The 10,612-nt window shown below is 33.3% G+C and overlaps 1 protein-coding gene across 3 annotated transcripts in view; it reads right to left on the bottom strand.

Moving 5' to 3' along the window:
- Window positions 1–10,612, bottom strand: part of CWC27 (CWC27 spliceosome associated cyclophilin) — a 196,709-nt gene that overhangs the window by 175,255 nt on the left and 10,842 nt on the right. For all 3 annotated transcript variants that reach the window (XM_059417956.1, XM_059417955.1, XM_059417954.1), the window contains exons 3-7: window positions 8,143–8,255; window positions 5,541–5,684; window positions 4,038–4,136; window positions 3,077–3,180; window positions 1,306–1,375 (exon numbers count right to left, since the gene is read on the bottom strand). In XM_059417956.1, coding sequence (XP_059273939.1) covers window positions 1,306–1,375; window positions 3,077–3,180; window positions 4,038–4,136; window positions 5,541–5,684; window positions 8,143–8,255 — 530 coding nt within the window. The remainder of the gene's footprint in view (window positions 1–1,305; window positions 1,376–3,076; window positions 3,181–4,037; window positions 4,137–5,540; window positions 5,685–8,142; window positions 8,256–10,612) is intronic.

Genomic DNA, 10,612 nt, shown 5'->3' with positions numbered 1-10,612 from the left:
AAAAAAAACTCTACATTCCATTCCTCCACTATTATTTATAATTAATTTTTTTTAAAGATTTTTATTTATTTATTTGACAGAGAAAAATCACAAGTAGACGGAGAGGCAGGCAGAGAGAGAGAGAGGGAAGCAGGCCCCCTGCTGAGCAGAGAGCCTGATGCGGGACTCAATCCCAGGACCCTGAGATCATGACCTGAGCCGAAGGCAGCAGCTTAACCCACTGAGCCACCCAGGCACCCCAGGAACTATCCACTTTAAAAAAAAACTCTACATTCCATTCCTCCACTATTATTTATAATTAATTAATTTTTTTGAGTGAGGGAGAAGGGGTAGGGAGAGAATCTTCCAATGTAGGACTCAATCTCACGATGCTGAGATCAAGACTTAAAACGAAATCAAGAATCAGACCCTTAACCAACTGAGCCACTCAGGTGTCCCTCAACCCTCCACTATTATTATAATTCACTGAACTTCCTGTATCAAAGGCTACCCCAGCACACCAGCCCCTTCCCTAGATTTGACTCTCCAAATTTTCATCTCTTCATCATTTAAGGGAATACATACCGGAATCTTTGGGAGTAAAAATCCTTGAAGGTGATTTTCTTGGAGTGTATTTAACAGACTCACTATTCTAAATATTGTCAAGGCATAGGTGTTTCAGCAATGAGTATTGTGTCAAAAGTGATATTCAGGAAAACCACACTTAAAGGCCTAGTGGAAGCATTGGTGGGGTAAAAGACCAGGAGTGGATTTATAATCCAAATACATGTATCTTACATGGTTCAAATCCCAGCTCTAGCTATTTACTGGCTGTGTGACTGAGCAAATTACAACCTATCTATACCTTAATTTATTTTTGGGTAAAATGGGATAATGATAATACCTATCTTAAAGGGCTATGATGAAAATTAATGACATTAATGAATATACAGATAATATTAAAATGAATATAAAAGCTTTGGTCCAACACTATTATAATAACAATCATAATCATTATCATCTAGCAAAACACTTAAATAGTAATTAAAATCTAAATCACAAGGTTGAATCATTTTTTAACTCTAGTTCTGAATTTTAAAAAAAATAGCTTGTTAAAAAACCCCATAAAACTCTAATTTCAAGAGGGCATATCAGCTTAGGAATTGCAAATATTACTTGACAACAAATCATTTTACAAATCAGTTCAGTGACCGTGTACGGTGGAAAACATGCTGTGCCATATATATAGCAGGAGATACAAAAATGAGTGAGATAGAGAGACCCTTATATCTTTCATAACTCAGAACAAAGGGATTAGAGTTTTACCTGACTAACTCGATTAACTTCCTCCTCTTCTTCTTCAGCTTCCTCTCCAAATGAAAGTAAACTAAAATTTCTTATCAAAAAAAGAAAGAAAAAAGGAAAGAAGAATGAAAGAAAATTAAGAAAATTAAACAAAACTTATACTATATTTTCAAGGCAATAAAACAGAATTTACAAGAACACATTTTAACTGTTCAGGAATACACAATATGACTTAGCATTCAGCAGAAGTATACTAAGGATCTGTATTTTCAGCATAATGTTAAGGCCTCAGACCAAAGAAATTCATATATTAGATGAACCTAATGACCAAAAATTCATCTTCAGCACTACCATTAAATATATTAAGTCAAGCATGACAGAAATAATTAAGCCTTTTATATTTATAAAAACTGGTTAGCAAAATGGGAGTTTTCTGGAAACCTAATAAATATATAGCCCTGAGAGCACTACAAATGGGAAGCAATTAATCTAGTGTCTTCCAAAATGTCATAATACTTCGAAATTGATAAGTTACACAACACTGTCAAATAAAAAAAATATAAGCAGTAAACATAACAAAAAAATAGCCCATGGGGAAGAATAAACTGTTTGTTTTCTTTGAGCCTTCAAACTAAAGAGAGCCCAAGGAAGATAAATAGCAAGTTATTAAAATTCTCTCTCAAATACTGAAAAAATAAAAGATTTGGCAACAAGAAGAATTTTTTATTTCAAAACCTAGATGCAATCAAAGACTACCATATCACCCCTAATATATTTGCTATGAATTAAAAACAAAAACAAAAACACCCAGCTTTTGGGCTAATATCAAGATAAATAACAGTGATGAAATATTGTACCTGAATATGGTGATGCTGACCTTTCACCCAGAGGTAAATTAGTCAAAAGAAATGAATCAAAAAATAGAAGAATATCAAATACACTACCATATAAGAATTTATTTTGCCACAACATCAACTGCTTATTGAAGTGGCTCACATTTGACAGTGTATAAAAGCAGCTTAACTTCCTTATACTGTAGGGTATCATGGAAAAGAAACAAATGTGATTGAATACCTATGCCACTGGGTGTTTTCAAATTCCCCTGCTCATTTTCTCTTCCTAACACCCAGATGTTGTAATTATAATTTCCATTTTACAGGATGGGGAAACTGAAGCTCAGAAATATGAACACACTTTGCTCTTATAAATGGTGTCAGGCAGAATTGTACCTGGAACTGTCTGACTCTAACAACTATGAATATACTAAAATCACTAATGCGGATGCTACACTTCACTAAAAAAGGAAGTAGAAATCTAACTCTCTGATACCTATTTTAATAAAATAGACAAAACTAATAATATGAAAAATACTGTCCACAAAATACTGTAACTTACTTACTCCAAAACAGGAGTGAAAAGTTAAATTATGTAACCATGCAGTCATTATATCCTTCATACTTGACTTTCCAAATTCTTTACATGGAACATATATTAGTTGAAAAACAAGTAAAAAAAAAAAACCACAAAAATTCTTAACTCATTTACATAAATAACTGCTATAGTGATCATAAATATTAATACAGATTTCATGCAGACATGTGACACAATACTTCTTTAGCTTGTTACATATAGTATTTTAATAAAAGAAATGCATATTTAGAAAAAAAAAACCACCTCATAATTCAGATATCTCCCCAGTCCACACTGGCCTCTCCTTCACTAAACAGTTAAACAGTTGTTACAAAAGGAAACAAAATGAATGAATTTCTATTATTCTATTATTTCTGATTACTTTGTGCCTTTGGGCTTCAGTTTCTTTACTTCTTCCTCTGGTTTCTCTTTTTTTGGCTTTTTTATTTCTCTTGGAATGATGTCATCAAAAGGATTAAATAAAACCTATGGAAAAAATAGTTTGAAAACATTTTCCCATTTTTAAAAATTTCACAAAAAATTAAAACCAGTATTCAATTGCATTAATATTAACTTCTGTATTTTTTGCTCACATAACTATTATAAGCCTAGTGATATATTTACTACATAAAGTACTTCCACTTACATGGCCTTGATGGATTTTCCTGATAATCCTATGTGTAATTAGGTAAAAGGTATTTTATCCTGATTTCACAAAAGGGAAAAACATTCAATAAAACATAATACCTAGAGTAAGCAAAACAAACTCAGAGAGTATGACCCCAAATCAAATGCTTTTAAGGACCTTCTTCCTCAATGAAGGATCACTCTAAAATTACCCAGGAAGGCACTTCATTGAGTTAACTAAGCCTAATTCTTCTAATATTCCCTTATAAGTCAAGGTTTTCATATACCGGATTATCAGCTAAAGTTTCATCTTTGAAACCAAAACCTTCAATTAAAAAAAAAAAATTCTTAAATCAGAAATTGTGCCTAAATTACAGAGACAAAATCTGAATTATGATGTTGATTTAGTATAAAGCCTTTACTCAACAGTTTAAAAATACTAACAGGGCTCCTGGTTGGCTCAGATGGTTAAGCATCTGCCTTCAGCTCAGGTCATGATCCCGGGATCCTGGGATCGAGTCCTGCATCAGAAGCCCCTGCTCAGTGGGGAGACTGCTTCTCCCTCTGCCTCTCTTTCTTTCTGTTTGTCATGAATAAATAAATAAAACCTAAGAAAAAAATAATAAAAATTTAAAAATAAAATAAATAAAAATACTAACAGCCCGCTTCTCTTATGTGATAATTTAAGCGCTGTATCTTGGACAGCATGCTCCTACCTCACAGCTTCTTATTCTGTGTGGATTACGTGGTCTTTCATCCTCATCTACATCAACTTCTGTCAACCGCAGCATGTTATATACTGTATCCCCTGTGACCTATCAAACAAGACAGAAAACCTAGCTGTAAACTATTACATTCATTCTTTGAAATGAGAGAGGGCTTCTGAAAATACTTTTTCAATAATTAAGAGGAAATCTCATATTTTTATATAGGAGCCTATGCATTAAGTGATGCAAATAAAGCAACTTCTTCTCAAGGGGAAAAAGCATAAAGGGAGTTCAATCCCTCAATAACATTTTTAGAAAACTTCCAATATATATTTAACATCAGGTTTTATTAAAAGTGAAGATATGATGCCAAGTAACCTCATACCGAATGACAACTTTTCATTTAAACAAAATAAACAAATTCAGATTTTAGAAGTGGGTGGAACAAGCAAATAACAATACCACCTGTAAATGCTTAGCAGACATTATCTTGTTATATCTTCACAAATATCCTAACAGCAGGTACTGCCATTATCCTCCTTCTCTCGGTAAGAACACTGAGATTCAAAGAAGTTACAGAGCCAACAGTGATGGCCTTTCTGAATTCTTATTACTACGCTACACTTTGTCTCTAATGTGAAAGTTCTATATTAGCAATTGTAAAAAGTGGTGCAGAATGACAATCTAAATCTCACTTTATTATATGTTTTTATTTTTTAAAAACAGTAGGAAGAAAAATCTACGAACATCAGACAACCTGTGTTATAGTGGTTCAAATGTGCATATTTTAACCTATGTTGTTAAGTTTTAAGCAACCAGATTGTATTGCACGTTTTCAGCACGAGTCCTTTCATTCAACATTTCTCAGGAGTTTTAAAATAATACCAATTTTCCAGTTGTGCTCAGTTTGTTTTTTCCCTTTCATCCTCACACAATCCAGTTTTGCCTAGGCTGTGGGGAAACCATTCCTACTGAACCAGTAGAGGGAGCTGATACACTAGTGATGTCTAACATGCCTACGAGTTAAAACGTGGAAATATGTTTTTTAGAAGGGAGAATGAAAAAACAAAACCGTCAGAATCCCCTTTTAAAGAAAGATGTTAAATGTGAACAGAATTAAATAGGTACTACTCAAAGTAATATTTCAGGTAAAATGGTTTAATGTTAACACAACTTCCACTCTTCACTTAAGAAATTCATCATTGACAAAAATAAACTTTAAACTACTAATGTTGTTACCTAGATTTCTAAAAACACAAAAATTATCAGATGAGCAATATAGTAGCTAATATCATCAGTATGACTTTAGAAAAGAACATTTACAGTCATAATTAATGACTTATTTGAAACATACAAACAAAAATAAAGGTGGTACCTGATAGTTCATTGTAAAAGGAATATATTCCATCATTTTTAGAAATAACAAATATCCCAGGGAATATTTTTATGAGGGCAGCTCCTAGATAAGTTGGTCATATTTATCAAAGAAGCTGAAGATAACTGGACACAAACCTTTCCAAAAATGGTATGTTTATTGTTGAGTTCATCTGCTCGACCCAGTGTAAAGAAAAACTGGCTGCCATTATCATGAGGACCAGCATTTGCCATGGCAACCAGTCCTCTCCGATTAAAACGTAACCGGGAATGGAATTCATCCTGAAGCATAAAAAAAAAAAAGTTTAGTGAATGACCTCAGTTATAAGGTTCTTCCTACTCTGTTAACCAGGTTCTGTATAACTTCCAATCAAAAATGCTAAAGTCTTATTTGACTGATTTTCAAGTATAATCAAATCCAATACTTCCTATTCCTTCTCTAATGTTAAACTCGACTTCACTAGCCTGTAAGCATCTTCTAAATATCCTCAACCACAAATGTATCCCATTTTATGGGAAAGCTGCCTATTTACACAGAAGAAGGGCACTCAAAGGGGAAGAGATTTCTAAGTCATTCCCCTTTATCCAACCCTTAAAGTTATCTAACTTTTTAGAACCTTCTGTTTTTCTTTTCCAAAAACACTACCTTGGAGTCATTGTAGGGTCTTCAACTACTGCCCCTCCCCGCTCCATTCTAAAGGTCTTAAAAAAAAGGGCTTTCTTCCTGTTTTTTAATTCAAGGAATCTACTTAATTGTGTTATGTGCTTTACTTTTTTTAAAGGTCTTTGTTGAGTCTTTTCTGAACTGGCACTGCTCCCATTTGCCAGTTTTCCAAAGAACCAGAGCAAGCCTCTCTAAAGTGGATTTCTTGCTATGGTAGGGCTACATAACATACATTAGTCTCTCAGTTAACAGAATTTCTGTCCAGACCTGATACTAGACTCATTTATAATAATACAGACGTATGATGTAATCAGTGCTTTTCAGAGGGAAAGTTATTTTTCCTTAATAAGTAATTGTCAAAGATTTGAGCACAAAGAGTCATAACTTGGGATGCCTGGGTGGTTCAGTCGGTTAAGCATCTACCTTCAGCTCAGGTCATTATCCCAGAGTCTTGGGATCGAGTCCCACATCAGGCAACTAGCTCAGTAGTGAGCCTGATTCTCCCTCTACCTCTACCTGCCACTCTCCCTGCTCGTGCTCTCTCTCTCTGTGACAAATAAATAAATAAAATCTTAAAAAAACAAAACAAAACAAGCCATAACTCTTTATACTGTATCGAAAGTGGCCTAATTGAAAAACTTAACAAGATAATGGTATTATATAATAAGTAAAAATCTCAATTTAGAAAGGAATTATGAGAAAGTGCTATACTGTTACACTGAACAACAGAATAAAGGAATGCTTTCTACTAGATGGAAGCTCTAAAATCATGAGACAAGTTAATTTGGTAAAATGCAAAGTAGTTTTTTAGTGACATTTGAGACTTTTTTATTATAGCCATTCCTCATTTTCTAAGGCCATTATCATCTGGAAATTAAAGCAAACAGTTCAAATATTTTCCTCAAGAATCACACAGTGACCTAGTAAAAAATTAAAAGAAACTCCAGACCCTCTATCTCATTCATATAAACATGATGTCTTTAAAAATTCTCATATTTTAAGAGCTACCGATGTTTACTCATACAAAGAACATGACATTAGTACCATCAGATTAATAAATAACCTAAATTGTAGTTTTTATTTGAACCCACTGTTATTAATATTAACTACAATGCTCTTTTTTTTCTTTTTAGATCTGTGTAGGCAGTTAATAAATCACAGACCTATTCTTAATTAATACACTTTTTTTCTAACATTTTTTATGTTAATTCTTTCTTCTGTCCCCCTTGTGATTTCCTGTTATGACATGTGTTTTAGGCTACAAACATCTGTTGTGCATAATTAAGAATGAGTTCTGCTTTGGACCTAATTGTGTCTCCCCAATTCATATAGTGAGGCTCTAACCCTCCGTGTGACTGGATGGGAGACAGGGCCTGCAAGGAGATAATGCTAAGTTAAGTGATGTTATAAGTGTGAAGCCCTAATCCAGGACTGCTAGTGCCCTTATAAAAAGAGGAAGAGACTCCAAAGTTCACTCTCTCTACCATGTGAAGACATAGCGAGGAGGTGGCCATCTGCAAGCCAGGAAGAGACCCTTCACCAGAAACTGAATGCTAGTAAGTTGACCCATACTTCCTAGCCTCCAGACCTGTAAGAAATAAACCGCTGATGTTTAAGCAAACAACATGGGTTGTTTCAGCCAACCCATCAGTGGTATTTTATTATAATGGTCCAAACAGATTAATATAAATTCCATATAGTGTTAAATAAAATATTTTAAAATAGGATGGCATATGAAATGTTCTAAAAATCTTTTACATTTACAGAGTTTCAGAGATCAGATATTATCAGATATCAAGAATTACATAAGATAGTTTTTTTTCCTGCCTCACATTTTCCTCATGACCACAAGCAGGTGTACCTGAATTCAACCTAGTGTAAAAGCTAGCAATAAGACAACCCAGATTGCTTGACAGGGGAAGTGCTGCTCTTATACCTGATAATCCTAAACACGTGACAGGTACCAGATTTTGTGCACTAATGTGAAATGCATTTTTTTCATGTGGGGCACAGTCATTTTCAATTAAGCAATCCAAACTGATTTGCAAATAAGTAACAATAAAAATTCAGTTTCACCTTGAATGGGGCTCCATAGATAGACTCTCCACCAGTCCCTGTGCCAGTAGGATCTCCCCCTTGGACTATAAAACCAGGTACAACTCTATGAAAAATGGTGTTGTCATAATATGCTGAAAGAAATTTAAAATAATTTAGCAAAGTCTAAAACGAAGTGTATAGCTTTGAGAGTTAGTATTAGAGTCACAAGATTTTTTTCTCACACAATAAATAGGCTCATAAATCAAACCTCTTCTTCCCTACTTACCATAAAATGTCTACTCAAAATAGTACAATTTCTACAAAAAAGCATGGTGGTGGTTGTATTGTAATTATTTCCAAGATTCTCTCCAACTCCAGATTACAGATTAATATAATAAATATATTTGGAATATATAAAATATATTTTGGAATATATAAAATATATATTAATATATTAAATATATTTGGAACATATAATAAATATGTTTGGAAGCTATAAAAATACAAGAGGGATCATATATGATCTCTTAATAGTACTTACTATTTGGAACCTGAAATCATTAAGGAGACTTCACCAAGAAAAAGAAGTGGTATGTGGCAGAAGCACATCATCTCAGTGAGGTAAATCCTGAGCCAAGAAGTTGGTGGGGGCAGAAGGGCAATTTTTAGGGCTTGACAGAATCAGTTTATATTAAGTGGAAAACATATGAAGAATATATATGTAACCCTGAAGGAAGTACTGAATAAACAAAACCTATTATTATTGTAAAAGCAAACAAAAAACAAGTAGCAGCCGAGTAGATGGGAGATGGAGTTAATTCCTGGGTGTAGTCCTAGTTCAGTCACGTGCTTAGGACTGGAAAGCAGAAAGAGGAAGAATAGTTCCCTGAAAGCTTCACTGAGCTGCAGAACTGCCTGACACCAGATTTCTTGTCATTCATACAGGATTATAAAGTCTTTATTATGTAAATAATATTGAGTTGAGTCTTCTCTTACTTGCACCTAAACACGAGGTAACTCATTCAATGACAAATACAATCAAGTGTCTACTTTATGAGTCAAAACAAGACTATGGTTTATCGTAATTCATAAAGTACTATATAATACAGTGGCTTGTAGGCACCCTCATCATTATTTACATTTGCAAGATCTATCTGGACATAAAATCCATACTTTAAAGCAATATTGGCAAGAGAGACTCAGTGCAAAGAAGTGCTCCTTGGTTACAAATAGAAACTGTAAAAACTGAGTCTAAAAGTATCTCTCCTGTATTAAGTAACCATTTACTCAGAGTACGTTAAAACTAGGCAGCATTCAGGAGTTCTGACTCTTGCATCTTGTTGGCTGGGTCGCCTTAAACAAAATTTTTTCCCACCATTTTTAAAAAATGGAGATATAACTGACATTTAACATGACAGTAGTTTCAGGTATACAACATAATGATTCAGTATTTATATATATTGTGCAGTTTCACCACAGTAAGCCTAGTTAACAGCCAGCACCTCACAAAGTTACAAATTCCTTTTTCTTACGATGAGCACTTTTAAGATCTTTCTTACCAACTTCCCTATATACAATACAATATTATTAACTATCATCTACCATGATATACATATAATTTTCTCATTATTAACTGACTGAGCCACCCAGATAACCACCAGATTTTTAATTATATAATAAATAACTACTGGGGATCCAGTGTATAGTATGGAGGTTATAGTTAACAGTACTGTGTTGTATACTTGAAATTTGTGAAGAGAGTAGATCTCAAGTGTTCTCACCACACATACACACTCATAAGGTAACTATGTGAGGTGATGGATATATTACTTAACTTGATAGTAATAATTATTTCACAATGTGTATGTGTCTTAAATCATCACACTGTACACTTTAAAAAGATCATGTTGTACATCCTAAATATATACAATTTTTATTTGTCTATAATACCTCAGTAAAGCTAAAAAAAAAAAAAGACTAAAAACTTGCCTTTAACTGCCCTATCTATATCATGTTCCACCCTCCTGGTTTTTACTCATTTATTTTTTAATTCTGGAAATCATCCCTTGTTGAAGTAAATACTGATATGAATGTTCTAAGACTTAGAAATTTCATGACTTGTTTAAATCATAGAATTAGTTAATTAAAATGGGGTTCTCGATTTTAAAACCTTGACTTTATTTGGGAGTATTCTCATTTAAATTAATCTTCTCAGGTTTTTTTCTCAGCCTCTACAGTAATAATTCTATCTTTCACCTGTTCAACTTAAGAGAATTGCTCTGAGTTATTTTTCTTATGGTTTTCCTATTCTTTTTTCTTTCTCTTTATATTCTTATAAATAGAGGAATAATTTTTTTGTTGTTCCAATTAAGTTCCACCATGACCTAACTTAAGAACTTTATTTTTTCTTCACTATCATATTATATCCAGATGTTTTCTGTTTCTTCCATTCACCTGGTCATGGATTATTAATTACCATTCATTCTTTCTAATGTTTTTGTACTTTTAC

The sequence above is a fragment of the Mustela nigripes genome, chromosome 12 (genome assembly GCF_022355385.1).
Source record: "Mustela nigripes isolate SB6536 chromosome 12, MUSNIG.SB6536, whole genome shotgun sequence".
NCBI classification, from domain to species: Eukaryota; Metazoa; Chordata; class Mammalia; order Carnivora; family Mustelidae; genus Mustela; species Mustela nigripes.
Note: the sequence above shows the minus strand (reverse complement) of the source record. Positions and strands in the feature narration are given on the sequence as shown.